The sequence below is a fragment of the Moschus berezovskii genome, chromosome 14 (genome assembly GCF_049115385.1).
Source record: "Moschus berezovskii isolate FMDL1 chromosome 14, NW_MosBer_1.0, whole genome shotgun sequence".
NCBI classification, from domain to species: Eukaryota; Metazoa; Chordata; class Mammalia; order Artiodactyla; family Moschidae; genus Moschus; species Moschus berezovskii.
The window spans coordinates 51,588,331-51,608,047 of NC_142473.1; the positions used below are offsets into that span (position 1 = coordinate 51,588,331).

At 39.0% G+C, this 19,717-nt stretch overlaps 3 protein-coding genes across 3 annotated transcripts; 2 read left to right on the top strand and 1 right to left on the bottom strand.

The window, feature by feature from the left end:
• Window positions 1-3,421: 3,421 nt before the first annotated feature.
• LOC129553590 (olfactory receptor 52N1) lies at window positions 3,422-4,387 on the top strand. The gene has a single exon (XM_055422403.2). It carries the CDS (start codon window positions 3,422-3,424, stop codon window positions 4,385-4,387), a length of 966 nt encoding a protein of 321 aa, XP_055278378.2.
• Window positions 4,388-11,965: 7,578 nt separating this feature from the next.
• LOC129553592 (olfactory receptor 52N5-like) lies at window positions 11,966-12,931 on the top strand. Its single transcript, XM_055422404.2, has one exon. The coding sequence runs from the start codon at window positions 11,966-11,968 to the stop codon at window positions 12,929-12,931; it is 966 nt and encodes a 321-aa protein (XP_055278379.2).
• A 5,343-nt stretch (window positions 12,932-18,274) lies between these two features.
• LOC129553869 (olfactory receptor 52N4-like) lies at window positions 18,275-19,240 on the bottom strand. The gene has a single exon (XM_055422568.2). The coding sequence runs from the start codon at window positions 19,238-19,240 to the stop codon at window positions 18,275-18,277; it is 966 nt and encodes a 321-aa protein (XP_055278543.2).
• Window positions 19,241-19,717: the final 477 nt, after the last annotated feature.

The window sequence follows — 19,717 nt, forward strand, 5'->3', positions numbered from 1 at the left end:
TTCATTTGTAGATATGTCTTCAGTTTATTGAAGAATTCCAGCAGCTTTCAGGGTAAGCAGATTTCTGAATTGAGGGTGCATTTTGCTTTTTAAAGGTGTGGGTACTGATTATGCTAATGGGAGGAGAGGAAAAGGGAGAGTTGTCAAATAGGATTATTCTAAGTTTTGAAAGGGCATGATGGACCATATTGTAAGTCTGCTTCTACATACTGGCTTGTATGCTCCATTTTCATGTTGGATAAAATATGCTTTTATACTTAAATCTTGTGGTTCATACTGAATAATCCTTGTGAGGAGTCTTCCAGAGAAGTGATACATCCCACTGGCTGTGAAAACTAAAAACAGCATTTCTGTGAAAAAAATAATTTATAATTGTGGGAAAAAGGAAAAGAGAAATGATGGCCTTACTTCATATGTTCTCTGTTTCTCATCTATTTTTCATTTTAGAGAACTGCCTTGATTTCACATCACACTTATGATATTTGAATTGTTTCAAATAGATTTGATTTCATCTACTCAGACTTTGTCTTTTAAAAACTAAGGATATAAAATTTTTGTAAAAGACACATATGAGGAAAGGAGAATCAATTTTTCCCAACCTTAAATTTTCAACAGAGATGTTGCTGAAGTGGCAGGTGAGTTACCTCTTATATACACAGGAAATACTATAAATCTGGTTATTGATAATTGTTATACAAAGAGATTATTATTTTTTCTCCAATAGTCCTCTCTTTTGGACTTGCTCCCTTATCAAACTACTTGTACATTTTTTCCCCCTAAGTCAGCACACTCCCACCTGCTTCTTCAGACTTGTGCATCCAATTTGCATACATTCTATGATCATGAATGTGTTCTTCTTTCTTCACAATACACTATCAAAACAAATATTTTCCTTCTTGCTACTCAGAACCATTTTGTCAGTCCTAATTTTTCCCTCTGCTTTTCTCCCCTGTGGATTTGAAAAATGTATTGAGAATCTTCTTTGTACTATGAAAATTTAGTTTTGGAGATAGCACAGACTGAGAGATATTGATTCTATAATTCTCTGAGGTGGTGCTCAGGATAGGAAATACAGTACTATACTGTAAAGTGAAAGTGAAAGTCACTCAGTCATGTCTGACTCTTTGTAGCCTTGTGGACTGCAGCCCACCAGGCTCCTCTGTCCACGGGGATTCTCCAGGCAAGAGTGCTGGAGTGGGTAGTCATCCCCTTCTCCAACTATGTTCTAAAGGAAATGTCAATTGTGTTAGTTTACAGTGATGGATCCTCAATTCTTATTGGATTAGGCTATGCAGTCCATTAGAAGAGATTATAATCCTAGAAAAATGATATTAATTTCCCATAAGTTATTGTGCTTCCAATGATTCTTCACTATCTCTTTTGGTATTGACTCAAGAAATTAATGGGTGGCCCTTTGATGGTTAGAAAGATTATTACATTTTTTTACCTTTAAGATCATTCTATAATTTTGCTTAAAGAAAGCTTTTGGCACAGGGGATGATTTATAGTTTTCTGCATTTAGATTTTCCGAGAACCCAAAGCAGGGGATTTGAGCTAAAACTAGGTTAATAGCATTGTCAGTATGCCCCCCTTAGATTAGACTGGTTGACTTTGAAAACGGAACCCACAAGAGCCATTGAAGAGTGATAAGATTTCAGAATGGAATAGGCATCTTTGATTAAGATGATGACCAACTGGAACACAGAAAATATTTAATCAATCCTTGATCATCCTATCGTTTAGTTAGAGGTCAACTTCAGCCTAGAATATGAACTATATGATCTTTTTAAAAAGACACATTCAGATCCAGTACACCAACTAGATTCAATCAGTTCATCTGGTCAATGTCTAATCTTTAAGGCATGATCCAATGAGAGTTTTCAGTTCAGTTCAGTTGCTAAGTCGTGTCCAATTCTTTCCAACCCCATGGACTGCAGCATGCCAGGCCTCCCTGTCCATCACCGACTCCCAGAGCTTACTCATACTCATGTCCATCGAGTCAGTGATGCCATCCAACCATTTCATCCTCTGTCATCCCCTTCTCCTCCTACCTTCAATCTTTCCCAGCATCAGAGTCTTTTCCAGTGAGTCAGTTATTTGCATCACGTGGCGAAGTATTGGAGTTTCAGCTTCAGCATCAGTCAGGATGCCATGATCTTAGTTTTCTGAATGTTGAGTTTTAAGTCAACCTTTTCACTCTCCTCTTTCACTTTCATTGAGAGACTCTTTAGTTCTTCTTCATCTTCTGCCATAAGGGTGGTGTCATCTGCATATCTGAGGTTATTGATATTTCTCCCGGCAATCTTGATTCCAGTGTATACATCATCCAGCCTGGCATTTTGCATGATGTACTCTGCATATAAGTTAAATAAGCAGGATGACAATATGCAGCCTTGACGTACTCCTTTCCCGATTTGGAACCAGTCTCTTGTTCCATGCCCAGTTCTAACTGTTGCTTCTTGACCAGCATACAGATTTCTCAGGAGGCAGGTTAGGTGGTCTGGTATTCCCCTCTCTTTAAGAATTTTCCACAGTTTGTTGTTATCCACACAGTCAAAGTCTCTGGTGTCGTCAATAAAGCAGAGGTCTTTCTGGAACTCTCTTGCTTTTTCGATGATACAGTGGATATTGGCAAATTGATCTCTGGTGCCTCTGCCTTTTCTAAAACCAGCTTGACCATCTAGAAGTTAATGGTTCATGTACTATTGAAGCTTGGCTTGGAGAATTTTGAGCTTTACTAGCGTGTGGGATGAGTGCAATTGTGTAGTAGTTTGAGTATTCTTTGGCATTGTCTTTCTTTGAGATTGGAATGAAAACTGACCTTTTCCAGTCCTGTGGTCACTGCTGAGTCCAAATTTGCTGCAACACTTTCACAGCATCATCTTTTAGGATTTGAAATAGCTCAACTGGAATTCCATCACCTCCACTAGCTTTGTTCATAGTTATGCTTCCTAAGGCCCATTTGACTTCACATTCCAGGATGTCTGACTCTAGGTGAATGAGCACACCATCGTGGTTATCTGGGTCATGAAGATCTTTTTTGTATAGTTCTTCTGTGTATTCTGTGTATTCTTCTGGTCTTAATATCTTCTGCTTCTGTTAGGTCCATACCATTTCTCCCCTTTATTGTGCCCATCTTTCCGTGAAATAGTCCCTTGGTGTCTCTAATTTTCTTAAAGAGATTTCTATTCTTTTCCATTCTATTGTTTTCCTATATTTCTTTGCATTGATCACTGAGGAAGGATCAGAGTGTAACATCACATATTCAACATAAGAGAATGTACATGTGATTGATCTACAAGAAAAACAAATTATCAACTATGATAAAGAAAATCTTACTTGTGAGCTCATCTCTGATCTTCCTTTCTCTGCCTACAGAGCAATTCTATAACTGGTGTATCATGAACTTCCAACAGCCAGTATGTCATTTCTGAACAGAACTATCCTAACTCCAGTCTCATTCATCCTAAATGGCATCCCTGGATTGGAAGAAGTGCATTTATGGGTCTCCTTCCCTCTGTGTACCATGTATAGCATTGCAATCACAGGGAACTTTGGCCTTATGTATCTCATCTACTCTGAAGAAGCCTTACACAGACCAATGTACATCTTCCTAGCCCTTCTTTCCTTCACAGATGTTCTCATGTGCACCAGCACCCTTCCCAACACTCTCTGCATATTGTGGTTCAATCTCAAGGAGATTGATTTTAAGGCCTGCCTGGCCCAGATGTTCTTTGTGCACACCTTCACGGGAATGGAGTCTGGGGTGCTCATGCTCATGGCCCTGGACCGCCTTGTGGCCATCTGCTACCCCTTGCGCTATGCTGCTATTCTCACTAATTCAGTCATTGCCAAGGCTGGGCTCCTTACTTTTCTTAGAGGAGTAATGCTTGTTATCCCTTTCACTTTCCTCACCAAACGCCTGCCATACTGCAGGGGCAATGTCATACCACATACCTACTGTGACCACATGTCTGTGGCCAAGATATCCTGTGGCAATGTTAAGGTCAATGCCATTTATGGTTTGATGGTTGCCCTCCTGATTGGGGGCTTTGACATCCTGTGCATCACAGTCTCCTACACCATGATCCTCCGGGCAGTGGTCAGCCTATCCTCAGCAGAGGCTCAGCAGAAGGCCTTCAGCACCTGCACTGCACACATCTTTGCCATCGTCATTACCTATGTCCCAGCCTTCTTCACCTTCTTTACACATCGTTTTGGGGGACGCTCCATTCCTCCACACGTACATATTATTATGGCTAATCTCTATCTGCTCATGCCTCCTACAATGAATCCTATTGTGTATGGGATAAAAACCAAGCAGATACGAACATGTATCACTAGGTTCTTGCTTAAAGGAAAGGACAGTCCTTCTCATAACAATTAATTAGAATCTTCTGAGAAGTTCTGTTAGTCAGCCTGAGGTCAATGGGGACTACACTTTTTAGTCAATGGGAAGTCCTCCAAATGAAGGCAAATATCTGGTCATAGGAAATATTTGTTGTGATTTTTATCTTTAAACTTCTCTTAAAAGGGTACCACTATGTATATGTAAGCAAAGACCCTTTCTTCTAAAATTTCATGTTCTCCAAAGCCTCTTTTATTCACAGGAGACTTCAAATTTCAATTCGTCTAATTTTCATAGACTGACACTTTGCTCCTGAATGACAGTCCACAAAACTTTTACAGTGTTGGATCATAAGAATTGGAAGTAAACATTTAAAAACTTTAAATCCCTGGCAAATGTAAGGTGTATTCATCAATGCCTGTGCTTTTATTTACCTCAGCATTCTCCTTCCAACACCATTTGAAGTTTATTCTTATTTTCCAAGTCCTTATCTGATGTTTTCTTTACTAAGTTAGTCAGCTGTGTATCCAGCAATGCATATGTATGTTCACCAGAAAACTTGTAAAAGGTGTAAGGTGCAGTGTATTCAATACCTAGAAGCTATGTCCATTAACATCCAGCTGAATAAATAAATAATTGTGGTCTGTTCAAATAAAATGTCAAGTGAAAGAAAGAAAATCTTACATATTTATGATTTTATTTATATAAAGTTCTCCAGCAGGCAGAAATCATTTGTGGTGTTAGAAATCAAGATGATATTTAACTTAGAGAACAAAGGTATAGGTAATGATTGGATAGGATGTGAGAGGGTGATTCAGAGGTGCTGTCAAGGCTTTAGCTCTTGATCTAAATGGTAATTACAAGGACTTGGTGAATTTTCATGAAGCTGTACACTTACGGTGTATGCTCTTTTTTGCATGCTTATTATGTTTTAATAAAATATTTATTTAAAACAATATGTCTTGATTATATTCACCCATCTCCCTAAACTGTGAAATATTTTCTTCCTTGCCTCCTATGCTGTCTGTGGCTTACTTCTTTTTTCTCTCAGAAGTATGCTATATTTAGTGCAAATATATGTACTTTTATACAAATTATATCAATCAACATAATTAAGATAATCATAAGAAACAAAAATCAAAACTTTTATCTTGAACACCCTTTATTTTAATTATAACCACATCTTCATTTCCATTTTCTTGACTGGGATAGAAGAAGGATGAGAAGGGGACAATAGAGGTTAAGATGGTTGGATGGCATTACCGACTCGATGGACATGAATTTGAGCAAGCTTGGGGACTTGGTGATGGACAGGGAAGCCTGGCATGATGCAGTCCATGGGGCTGCCAAGAGTTGGACATGACGGAGAGACTGAACTGAACTGACTGGGATAATCTCATATAAATAATTAAAGAAAGCAACTTGAGTTAACTTATTTAAATTAGTGTGTAAGTCACTGAGAATTTACTTGTCCTTTAAAAATTATTTTTCTGAGATATAAGTGGCATAAGGCATTGCATAAGCTGAAAATATATGACATATATTACTAAAACTCCAAGATTTATTTATCTGTTTGTTCCATGTTCATACTCTTGAACAATATTAACCCAAATCCCCCATACCCCAAACTCTGGTAACCACCATTCTACTATCAGTTTTCATGAATCTGGCTTTTTCTGATGTCACATGTAAGTGATACCAAACAGTAATTATCTTTCTGTATCTAACTAATCTCATCTAGCATAATGCCTTCAAGATTCATCCATCTTGTCACAAGTGATAAGATTTCTTTCTTTCTCATGGCAGAAAAATATTCTGCTGTGAGTATATATAAATTGAAGCAATCAATGAAAAATACTTGTGATCCTGATATATATTTTTAATTTATTTATTTTAATTGGAGGCTAATTACTTGACATTATTGTATTGGTTTTGCCATACATTGACATGAATCTGCTCCGGGTGTACATGTGTTCCCTATCTTGAATCCCCCTCCCACCTTCCTCCCCATCCCATCCCTCTGGTTCATCCCAATGCACCAGCCCCGACCATCCTGTATCATGATTTTTTAAAAAATTACATATACATGAAGATAAAGAGACACAAAATCCTAATAGCATGCCTTTTCTTACCGTTGGTAGTATGTGTGATTTAAAAATGTTTTTGTTGCTGCATTTTTCTCTTTTTTAATTGAGTATAATATTTTAGAATTCAGAACAAAAACAGCTAAGCACATTATAAAATCACACACATATATATTTTGATTTATTTTTAATTGCCTTAGGTAAGAATTTCCAACTTGTAATCCTAAATGCTGGATATTTGTACCATAGGAATTACTTTCTGGACTTCTCTCATTCTGGAACCAGCTGGTTGGGGTTTATTTTTTCCAAATATCTGAAGCTTTGTATCATGCCCTCCTTTAAGGTTCTATGGTCTTGGGGGATTTAAGCCCTGTTTCACATTGAGACTTGGGAGTCCTAAGGATGTGAGATTAAACCTGTTTCCCATGGGAAGTCTGCTAGACAAAGCACTTCAGATCTGTGGTCTATAAGGTGAAACCAGGGTGCTACCATCATGTACACTCCTGAGTCCTCTCCCTGGCATGAGCACCTTACACATTCCTTTTAGTCTGGACCTACCGTGTGGGTAAGGTAATGCCTTTCAGATTCTAGGCTTATGACAAAACATTGCCTTGTTTCACTCTACTGTGTCATCGCAGGCATAGAGGGCTTTGGCCTACAGAGTAGGTTATTAGGTTATTTCTTGGTCATGGAAAATTTAGGAAGAACATAACCCACCTTCAAAGGAGAGACAGTATTAACAAGGAATATGTGCTCTTTTGTGGGCAGGAGAAAGAATAGACCTCTCAAAGCCTTTAGAGAGAATTTTTTTTAAATTCACATTTATAAACTATGGCATAATGGCAGAGACAGGCACTAATAACTTTAAGATGACTTGTATCAGGAAAGATAAATAGGTACATACCTTTCCCTTGAAGTCACTAGCTCAAGCTTCCCCATCACCTTTCCTTTTTTCAGTTCAGTCATACAACTTGCAGTCATCCAATCTGATTTCAATTTCCTTCTTTTTTAAAATCCAGGTACTATCCTCACTCATGGGTAAAATAGATAGTAGATTTGGCCCATGTATTAAAACAGCACACAGGTCAATAAAGGTATATGATAAACATAAAAGAACTTCTGGTACAGGTCTGCAGGTTATCATCATCTTGAAAAAAGGGGCAAAATGTGAGGATAGCAGAGAGAAAGAATCTGTTTTGAATAAAGAAAGAGGGGCTGTATTTCATCAGCATTTAGTATAGAGAGCACAAAATTCTGTATCTTTTGGCAAATTTTAAACATATTGTATCTTGGTTAGATAGAGTGGCTATCACTGCACTCACTAAAGGAATCTAATTAAATTCAAAGATGAATTTAAATAATAAATAAGTAAATATATTTAAATAGATAAATACTACTGCTGCTTCTTGTTTCTGTTCAGTTTAGTCGCTCAGTCATGTCTGACTCTGCGACCCCATGTATCAAAGCACGATAGGCCTCCCTGTCCATCACCAACTCCTGGAGTTCACTCAAACTCATGTCCAGCGAGTCAGTGATGCCATCCAGTCATCTCATTCTCTGTCGTCCCCTTCTCCTCCTGCCCCTAATCCCTCCCAGCATCAGAGTCTTTTCCAATGAGTCAACTTGTTTCTGTAGACATAGATAAATACTTGAGTTGGTATGCAAATTGGCTGTTTATGCACAAGGTAAACCTAAAATAGCCAGAGGAGGCACAGAAGACCCTTATGCTAAATGCTGAAGGGTGCATTGCCTAGCACTTGGTGGATACTTGATGAAATTTCTAAAAAATTTAACAAATGGAAGTGTTTAATTTAGATTCCATACACTTGAAATATTCAGTGTCAATGATAGCATTGTGTATCACTAAAAAAGTAAATTTGACATTTCAAGAAAAACATTTAGAATAACAATTAAAAAAATGAAGCTATCTTAGAGAACTTAGAACTTTCTTTTCTGGATCCAGCTTTTTCCTGACATTCATCTCCAAAGGATCATGGAAAGGATTCTTCATATGCCTGACAGAATTTTACTCTGTGTCTCAGAATCTAAATTCCTAACAATTGCTGTCCTGGGCCATCTCTAGAGAAAGAGCATAAAGGTTTTTTAAAAACTGAAAAGCATGCCTTCTTAGGTCCTAAGAAGTACCTGATTCATTCTGATTTTGAGGGGATGGGAACTGAGGTCAAACAATAATCTAAATATGCCTGTTTTCCATTTTAAACAGCCAGAAGCAGCAATGGGTGCTGCATACTATTTTCAACAAATGGCTGCCTAGTGCGGGATGAGGGAACAATAGAAGCAGCAGCAATAACTATAGTTCCTGTACTTTCCACCAGGTCCTGCAGGCTGAGACTGCTGGATCAGGTAATGGAATGTATTATCATCAAGGAGGGAAAGTGAGGTGTTATTGTATAGCACAACACAATGTGGTATGCTTTTTGTAGAACTGTGTGCCGCATTTCCTCTTTCACTGAAAAAAAGCTCAGTGCAAGATCCACACTTTGAAGTCGATCTCTCTTTCTGTGATTTAGTCATTGTACTTCCAATACTTTATTCTGTCTCCTTAATACTTCCCCAGAATCACAGGCAAAAATAAGGAAGTGGGAGACGATCCGGGTAAGTCTGAATAGTATCTGTAACCAATTTACCTTCACCTTTGGAAGAGAAAGTATGAATCATCCCACAACACAATCTTCATGTTCTTTGCATAGAAGATGACTGGGAAACTGGGCAAGGAGAAATTTTAAGAAGCAGGAGACATAGAGACCCCTAGTTTGAAACACAGAGGCTCATATTCCTCCAGAGAAAACAAGTCTGTAAACAAACAAAAAACCAAATAGATGAGAAAATAAATCATTGATCCATAGCTTGTTAGCTTTTGTAAAGGATTTGGTTTATTGAAACAGATGTGAAGTCTGAGACAGAAAAACCTAAATTTCACTTTGAATTAATCACTATTATCTTTCAGTTCAGTTCAGTTCAGTTGTTTAATCATGCCTTGACTCTTTGCAGCCCCATGAACTGCAGCACTCTAGGCCTCCTTGTCCATCACCAACTCACAGAGTTCACTCAAACTCAAGTCCATTGAGTCGGTGATACCATCCAATCAACTCATTCTCTGTCGTCCCCTTCGTCTCCTGCCTTCAATCTTTCCCAGCATCAGGGTCTTTGCAAATGAGTCAGTTCCTCCCATCAGGTGGCCAAAGTATTGGAGTTTCAACTTCAGAATCAGTCCTTCCAATGAACACCCAGGACTGATCTCCTTTAGAATGGACTGGTTGGATCTCCTTGCAGTCCAAGGGACTCTCAAGAGTCTTCTCCAACACCACAGTTCAAAAGCATCAATTCTTCGGCACTCACCTTTCTTTATAGTCCAACTCTCACATACATACATGGCTACTGGAAAAGTCATAGCCTTGACTAGATGGACCTTTGTCGGCAAAGTAATGTCTCTGCTTTTTAATATGCTATCCAGGTTGGTCATAACTTTCCTTCCAAGTAGCAAGCGTCTTTTAATTTCATGGCTGCATTCATCATCGGCAGTGATTTTTAGAGCCCCCCAAAATATAGTCAGCCACTTGCCACTGTTTCCCCATCTAGTTGCCATGAAGTGATGGGACTGGACGCCATGATCTTAGTTTTCCGAATGTTGAGCTTTAAGCCAACTTTTTCACTTTCCTCTTTCACTTTCATCAAGAGGTCCTTTAGTTCTTCTTCACTTTCTGCCATAAGGGTTGCTGTCATCTGCATATCTGAGGTTATTGATATTTCTCCTGGCAAACTTGATTCCAGCTTGTGCTTCATCCAGACCAGCGTTTCTCACAATGGAAGCAAGTTAAACATCCTGGCCCTGTCCCTGGGTCAGGGAATTTAATGACAGTGACTTACCCTGGACCCTGGGATGCCTGGTCCTTTTTGAAGGAAGTACATTCTGTCTCAGTATTCAAAGAAGATATATCAAGAGCGCTATATGGTGGATAGGTTTTCAAATAAGGGAAGTAAATTGAACAAAGTCAACATAGGCTAGAGGTATATGCTATAGTTGAAATTTGCAAGTGGTCACCGAAGTTTAAGTATGAAATGCTAAGTTATGGGATACAGTGATCATATATCATCTAAACGATGATACTCTTGGGTCCTTAAGGAATGGAAAGAAATAACGTGGGAAAGAGAAGATAAAAACCTGGGGCAGATTCATGTCAATGTATGGCAAAACCAATACAATAATGTAAAGTAATTAGCCTCCAATTAAATAAACTTAAAAAAAAAACCTAAAGTTTACTTTATTTAATGATATCCCAAGAAATTTGAGCTCTATATTCAAATTGATAAGGAGATTTTGAAGATTACCAAGTAGGATTAAAATGTCTTTAAAAGTATGCTATAGAAGATATTTGCTTTGAAAAATACAAAAGGCTACGCAGATAAATGAGTAGCTGTAGCTGGTGGTCTTTAAAAGACAGCTAAGAGTGGTAATAGGAAGGAAGGACTGATATGAAAATTATTTCTGGATTAAAAATACAGCTTTCCCCTATCTAAAGATAGAATACAGATAATATATGTGCTGAGATGACCTGGACAAAATAAGAACTAAGTTACTTTGAGTTATAAGGAAATGTATATATCCAAGATAAGCTAGAGGCACACCTGAGGAGGTCACGAAGATGTTGGTAGATCATGTGTTAGATGATGACATCATTATCTAAAAATCAGAACTCAGTAATGAAGCTTATTTTTCATGGGATAGAGGCTGAAATGATTTAGTCTTGGACATGAAGAACTTAAACTGTCTGTGGAAATTTAAGATGGAAATATCTAGTATGCATTTAGAAGGGATACTCATGAAATGTGACATAGATTGCTTATACTTTACTTGTCTGAAAATTATCTTTATGTTGGTTACACCTGAGGTTATGAATCTAGTTTTGTTTGATATTCAACATTATTCTGGAGAAGGCAATGCCAACCCACTCCGGTACTCTTGCCTGGAAAATCCAATGGACGGAGGAGCCTGGTAGGCTGCAGTCCATGGGATCGCTAAGAGTCAGATACGACTGAGTGACTTCACTTTTCACTTTCATGCACTGGAGAAGGAAATGGCAATCCACTCCAGTGTTCTTGCCTGGGGAATCCCAGGGACGGGGGAGCCTGGTGGGCTGCTGTCTCTGGGTTTGCACAGAGTCGGACACAACTGAAGTGACTTAGCAGCAGCAGCAGCAACATTATTCAATCTTTCTCTACCTCAGTATCTTCTTTTATTTGCTGACTAAACAAAAACTATAATTTTTCAATTGTGGCTCTAAAATTACATTTATATTATTTATAAAACTTTAAAAATACTCTTTAATATTTATTTATTCAATAAACTGTACATTTTCATAATCACTATTATTCAAAATTGTTGGTACTATTATAAATGTAATTTTATGCCAAACTGAAATCTACTAAATTTCTATTTTTTTTGTTTTTGTTTCTTCTCCTAGGGTATAAGCTTATGGATGGAAAAAAATAGAGTCTCTTTATTGAATTAGCTATGCTGGTTTCCAACAATTCAAGTGTGTCCCCCAAATATTTTATTCTTAAAGGAATTCCTGGTCTGGAAAGAGTGCATGTATGGATCTCCCTCCCATTCTGCACAATGTATATCATCTCCCTTCTGGGAAACCTTGGCCTTGCGTATCTCATTCATCATGAGGAGTCCTTACATCATCCAATGTATTTTTTTCTGGCAATGCTCTCCCTCATTGATCTCTTTACCTGTACCACTACTCTACCCAATGCATTCTGCATCTTCTGGTTCAATCTCAAGGAAATTAACTTCAATGCTTGTTTAGTCCAGATGTTCTTTGTCCATGGGTTCACAGGTGTGGAGTCTGGAGTGCTCATGCTCATGGCTCTGGACCGCTACGTGGCCATTTGCTACCCGTTGCGCTGTGCTACCATACTCACTAACCCTATCATTGCCAAAGCTGGACTTGCCACCTTCCTGAGGGGTGTATTGCTGATGATTCCTTTTCCATTCTTGGTTAAACGTTTGCCCTTCTGCCAAAGCAATATTATCTCCCATACATATGGTGACCACATGTCAGTGGTGAAGTTATCCTGTGCCAGTATCAAGGTCAATGTCATCTATGGTCTGATGGTTGCCCTCCTGATTGGAGTGTTTGATATCTGCTCTATATCTGTATCATACACTATGATCCTTTGGGCAGTGGTCAGTCTCTCCTCAGCAGATGCTCGGCAGAAAGCCTTCAGCACCTGCACTGCCCATATATCTGCCATTATTGTCACTTATGTTCCAGCATTCTTCACTTTCTTTGCCCACCGGTTTGGAGGACACACTATTCCCTCTTCTCTTCACATCATTATGGCTAATCTTTATCTTCTTCTTCCCCCAACTCTCAACCCCATTGTTTACGGGGTAAAGACAAAACAGATTCGAGACAATGTCATAAAGCTCTTCCAGGCTGAGAAAGGTGCATGTACCCAGGACAATTGAAATGAGAGAATAAAGATGAAGGAAAAGCAACAAAGAAGAAACTAATGTGTGATATTGTGTCTTTTCTATGATCTATGTTTTTTGCAACTACTGTAGGAAAAGTTACATATAATTTTGGATTTATATTCCAGTGACTCCCATATTTTTTTTCCTCTATCACTAGTTTGAACCAAGTCATTGATATTGGTTCATCGCAACTTTCCTCTTAATATATTCATGTAGGATATTTTCTTAGCCTTTTGAGAGTTAAGTGTCTTGTCTGTTATTAAAATCTTCCTTTGTTGTTCAACTGTTAAGTCATGTCCAACTCTCTTACAACCCCATGGACTGTAGGCTGCCAGACTCTTCTGTCCATGGGATTTCCCAGGCAAGCATACTGGAGTGGGTTGCCATTTCCTTCTCCATGTAATCGTCCTTATGGATAAGAAATTAAATGGCTTTTCAGGATATTTTCTAGGCTAGGAGGTCATTGAAGTTAAAATTCAGTTTATGAGTTACACTGATAATATACAGGCAAAATAACAGCCACTGATTTTAAAAAAAAAGGCACTTAGTAAACATCATATTGTAAAAAGCATGCAGACCAATTTACTGAAGAAATAAATGTGCAATCTATAGCTTAGCTTTTGAAAACAATGCATGCATTGTTCTATGAAGACCTATTAGACCTTTTAGAACTAACACCCAAAAAAGATGTCCTTTTCATCATAGGGGACAGGAATGCAAAAGTAAGAAGTCAAGAAACACCTGGAGTAACAGGCAAATTTGGCCTTGGAGTACGGAATGAAGCAGGGCAAAGGCTAATAGAGTTTTGCCAAGAGAACGCACTGGTCATAGCAAACACCCTCTTTCAACAACACAAGAGAAGACTCTACACATGGACATCACCAGATGGTCAACACCGAAATCAGATTGATTATATTCTTTGCAGCCAAAGATGGAGAAGCTCTATACGGTTAGCAAAAACAAGACCAGGAGCTGACTGTGGCTCAGATCATGAACTCCTAACCCTGTATCAGTTCAGTTCAGTTCAGTTCAGTCGCTCAGTCATGTCCGACTCTCCGCGACCCCATGAATCACAGCACGCCAGGCCTCCCTGTCCATCACCAACTCCCGGAGTTCACTCAAACTCATGTCCACAGAGTCGGTGATGCCATCCAGCCATCTCATTCTCGGTCGTCCCCTTCTCCTCCCGCCCCCAACCTTTCCCAGCATCAGAGTCTTTTCCAGTGAGTCAGCTCGTCGCATGAGGTGGCCAAAGTATTGCAGTTTCAGCTTTAGCATCAGTCCCTCCAATGAACACCCAGGATTGATCTCCTTTAGAATGGACTGGTTGGATCTCCTTGCAGTCCAAGGGACTCTCAAGAGTCTTCTCCAACACCACAGTTCAAAAGCATCGATTCTTCAGCGATCAGCTTTCTTCACAGTCCAGCTCTCACATCCATACATGACCACGGGAAAAACCATAGCCTTGACTAGACGGACCTTGGTTGGCAAAGTAATGTCTCTGCTTTTTAATATGCTATCTAGGTTGGTCATAACTTTCCTTCCAAAGAGTAAGCTTCTTTTAATTTCATGGCTGCAATCAGCATCCGCAGTGATTTTGGAGCCCAAAAACATAAAGTCTGACACTGTTTCCACTGTTTTTCCATCTATTTCCCATGAAGTGATGGGACCAGATGCCATGATCTTTGTTTTCTGAATGTTGAGCTTCAACCCAACCTTTTCACTCTCCTCTTTCACTTTCATCAAGAGGCTTTTGAGTTCCTCTTCACTTTCTGCCATAAGGGTAGTGTCATCTGCATATCTGAGGTTATTGATATTTCTCCCAGCAATCTTGATTCCAGCTTGTGCTTCTTCCAGCCCCGCGTTCCTCATGATGTACTCTGCATATAAGTTAAATAAGCAAGGTGACAATGTACAACCTTGACGTACACCTTTTCCTATTTGGAACCAGTCTGTTGTTCCATGTCCAGTTCTGACTGTTGCTTCCTGACTTGCATACAGGTTTCTCAAGAGGCAGGTCAGGTGGTCTGGGATTCCCATCTCTTTCAGAATGTTCCACAGTTTATTGTGATCCACACAGTCAAAGGCTTTGGCATAGTCAATGAAGCAGAAATAGATGTTTTTCTGAAACTCTTTTGCTTTCTCCATGATCCAGCAGATGTTGGCAATTTGATCTCTGGTGCCTCTGCCTTTTCTAAAACCTGCTTGAACGTCTGGGAGTTCACGGTTTACATACTGCTGAAGCTTGGCTTGGAGAATTTTGAGCATGACTTTACTAGCGTGTGAGATGAGTGCAATTGTGCGGTAGTTTGAGCATTCTTTAGCATTGCCTTTCTTTGGGATTGGAATGAAGACTGACCTCTTCCAGTCCTGTGGCCACTGCTGAGTTTTCCAAATTTGCTGGCATATTGAGTGTAGCACTTTCACAACATCATCTTTCAAGACTTGAAATAGCTCAACTGGAATTCCATCACCTCCACTAGCTTTGTTCCTAGTGATGCTTTCTAAGGCCCACTTGACTTCACATTCCAAGATGTCTGGCTCTAGGTCAGTGATCACGTTATCGTGACTATCTTGGTCTTGAAGATCTTTTTTGTACAGTTCTTCTGTGTATTCCTGCCACCTCTTCTTAATATCTTCTGCTTCTGTTAGGTCCACACCATTTCTGTCCTTTATCGAGCCCATCTTTCCATGAAATTTTCCCTTGGAATCTCTAATTTTCTTGAAGAGGTCTCTTGTTTTTCCTATTCTGTTGTTTTCCTCTATTTCTTTGCATTGATCACTGAGGAAGGCTTTCTTATCTCTCCTTGCTATTCTTTGGAACTCTGCATTCAGATGCTTATATCTTTCCTTTTCTCCTTTGCTTTTCGCTTCTCTTCTTTTCACAGCTATTTGTAAGGCCTCCTCAGACAGTCATTTCGCTCTTTTGCATTTCTTTTCCATGGGGATGGTCTTGGTACCTGTCTCCTATACAATGTCATGAACCTCTGTCCAGAGTTCATCAGGACAGCAAAAGAGACACAGATGTATAAAACAGTCTTTTGGACTCTGTGGGAGAGGGCAAGGGTGGGATGATTTGGGAGAATGGCATTGAGATATGTATATTATCATATGTGAAATGAATCACCAGTCCAGGTTCGATGCATGATACAGGATGCTCGGGGCTGGTGTACTGGGATGAACCAGAGGAATGGGATAGGGAGGGAGGTGGGAGGGGGGTTCAAGATGGGGAACACATGTCCACCCGGGGAAGATTCATGTCAATGTATGGCAAAACCAATACAGTAAGGTAAAGTAATTAACCTCCAATTAAAATAAATAAATTAAAAAAAAATAACAATGAAATACCAAAAAAAAAAGACTTTACCTTCCAACATAAGGGGGGGGTGCAGATTAGATCCCTAATCAGGGATCTATGATTCCACATACATTGGAGCCAAAATAAATAAATAAAAGGGAAATAAATAGTGTAACACATTCAATAATTAGAGAAGGAAATGGCAACCCACTCCAGCGTTCTTGCCTGGAGAATCCCAGGGACAGGGGAGCCGGGTAGGCTGTTGTCTATGGGGTCGCAAAGAGTCGGACATGACTGATGTGACTTAGCAGCAACACATTCAATAAGACTTTAAAATGGTCCACATTAAAAAAAAATGTATCCCTTAAGGAAAAAGAGCAAGGCCAAGATATCCAAAGCCACTCCATAATACTGGTGATTGTGAAAGTTGAAAAAAACATTAAATTTTTAATGTTTCGGAAGTTTTAAAAAAAATGCATCTGTAAGCATCAGAATAAATGAATTATGTTCAATATTTCTGAGAGGTCATATTGAGAATGGAGAATAACCTATTCAATTCAAGCTGGAAGGCAATGGTGAAGTCACTAAAGTAATTCCAAGGGATGGGTAGGAAAGAAGATACCTAAGCTGGCTTTGTTTTGAGAAAGAGGAAGAAGTGAATGTTGACAATTCATTACAGAAGGCTTATTCTTAAAAGTGAGAAAAGATTCTATTTTAAGAGGTTGGGTAGTTTTTTGGTATGATTTTAAAATGGAAGCAGTAGGGGAAAACTGGGCAAAATTAAATAAAATGTAATGAGTTCACATAAATTGAATCAAAGGAAGAAATGTGTTTTCTTATTAGTTGGTTATCAGAGGGATCAGAGTAATCAGAGGGATCTTTATTCTATTTAATTTACATTACTTCTGTAATATTAGTGTAAAATTACTATTTTATTTTGTCTCTCCTCTAATCATTAATTTGTGAAAAAATTAAAGAGAATGTAGATTTCATTCTCAGATGGAAAGAAGACACAAAATAAGTACTTTTTTCCTCTCTTATCCTGTGCTTATAAAATAACATTTATCATTATGTTTCTTAATTTACTTAACAGATTATGCTGTCTCTCCAGACTATGTAATTTCGAAGGCCATCCTGAATAAACCTGCAGATCCCACCAGTCTGTGAGGAAGCAATTTTATTTGAGAGCCACAAAAGAAGAATGCTTTCAGGTGAATAATGTATTTCTAAATAAGAAATCCAGAGACTTTGACCTCATTAAATTAATGATCTCTTGTATACTTACTAGTTTCTCCATCAGGAAGACAACATTGAAAATAGAGGAATTTTGATAGTGATTAGCAAACTACAGAATTTATTTTCCATTGAAAAATAACAATAGCCTTCAAACTGGAAATTCCAGTCTCTATTTGGATATAGGATAAAGTGGCATCTGGCTGCAGATGATCTCTTTCCATCAGACAATCACTGAAGCTAATTTTCTTTCCCTCAATTGTCTCAACAATCTTTGATGTTTTTGTTCATGGAGATACTGGCTAATGATGAGACGATTCCTTCCCAGGGGGAGGAGATGAAAACACTTAGAAAGTATGGTGGCCATGCCAGTGATGTTGAGATTCTGCAGCCACTTACTGGGAATGCAGTAGTCAACACTCTTCTATGTCATGGCCAAAATGATGCTCTCAGGAAGGCATTATTAGACCCTGGGCTTCCCTGGTGGCTCAGAGGGTAAAGCGTCTGCCTGCAAAGCAGGAGACCTGGGTTCGATCCCTGGGTCAGGAAGATCCCCTAGAGAAGGAAATGGCAACCCACTCCAGTACTCTTGCCTGGAAAATCCCATTGACAGAGAAGCCTGGTAGACTACAGTCCACAGGATCGCAAAGAGTCGGACATGACTGAGCGACTTCACTATATTGCCAACAGAAGTATCCCTTTCCTTCTATTTTCTCCCCTGGATTCTCTTCCCTCTTCTCCTCCTTTCTCTTTCCCTTTCTCCTCTTTCCCTTCATTTCTATTCTCTGAGCTGATATATGTCCTTTTCATATGCTGTGGGATTTAGTATCCTTAGAACATAAGAGGATCCTTATGACACAGTCTTGTATCTGCTTGGTTTTCACTCCATAGACGACAGGGTTCATAGTGGGAGGCAAGAGCAAATAAATATTGGCCACAATGATGTGGCATGATGGAGGAATCCTGTGACCCCCAAAGCGGTGGGAAAAGAAACAAAAGAAGGCTGGGCTGTAGGAGAAAACTATAGCACAGATGTGGGCAGTGCAGGTGCTGAAGGCCTTCCACTGAGCTTCTGCTGAGAAGAGGCTGACCACCGTCCAGAGGATCATGGTGTAGGAGACTGAGATGCACAGGATGTCAAAACCCCCAATCAGGAGAGCAACCATTGGACCATAGATGACATTGATCTTGATATTTCCACAAGATAACTTGGCTACAGCCATGTGGTCACAGTAGGTATGATGTATTATATTGCCTCTGCAATAGGGTAGTCTTTGGATGATGAAAGTCAAGGGAATGACAAGCAACACACCTCTCAGGAAAGTGGCAAGCCCAGCCTTTGCAATGATAGGATTGGTGAGGATAGTTGAGTAGCGCAGAGGGTAGCAGATGGCCACATAACGGTCTAAGGCCATAAGCATGAGCACCCCAGACTCCATCCCTGTGAAGGCATAGATGAAGAACATCTGGACCAGGCATTCATCAAAGCTGATTTCCTTAAGATGGAACCAGAAGATGCAGAGGGCTTTAGGAATTGTAGTAGAGCACATGACAAGATCAGTTAGAGAAAGCATGGCCAAAAAGTAATACATGGACCTGTGCAAGGAGTCCTCATATCGAATGAGGTAGAGGAGGCCACAATTACCAACCACAGCCACAACATACATTGTGCAGAATGGCAAAGAAATCCAGAAATGTCTGTCCTCCAGTCCTGGGATTCCAGTAAGAATGAATGAAGCTGGTGTCAGGTCTGTTTGGTTCAGAGTTATCATGATCAAGTTGGTATAATCATTAAGCTGTTAGTAACATTTTTGTGGGTTTCTTTGTTTTCTATTTTCCAGTCCTTCAGGATTAGAGGTGGAAAAGGAGAAAAATCTCAGTTGTACTTTCTCTCTTTCAGTCTCGACTTCTTTCAGCCAAATGTGCATTTTAATATCAAATGATCAAATTTTTAAATGCAGTAGAATACTTAAATAAGTTAAAACCAAGTATGTGTTCTATGTTAGTTCAGTTTATCAATTCATTCAACAGTTATTTAGCAGTCACTATGTCCCAAGTTCTGTCACATATATTGTTTCCACATTATTTTGAAACAAAAAATGGCATAGATTAAATCCTCATACATTTATAATTAAGGGCAATTTTATTGGGATCTTTCTAATGAGGTTTTGTTAGAATATCTTATTTAAATGTTAATTGAGATACACATATTCTTTTTTAAAAATTTTAATTGGAGGTTAATTACTTTA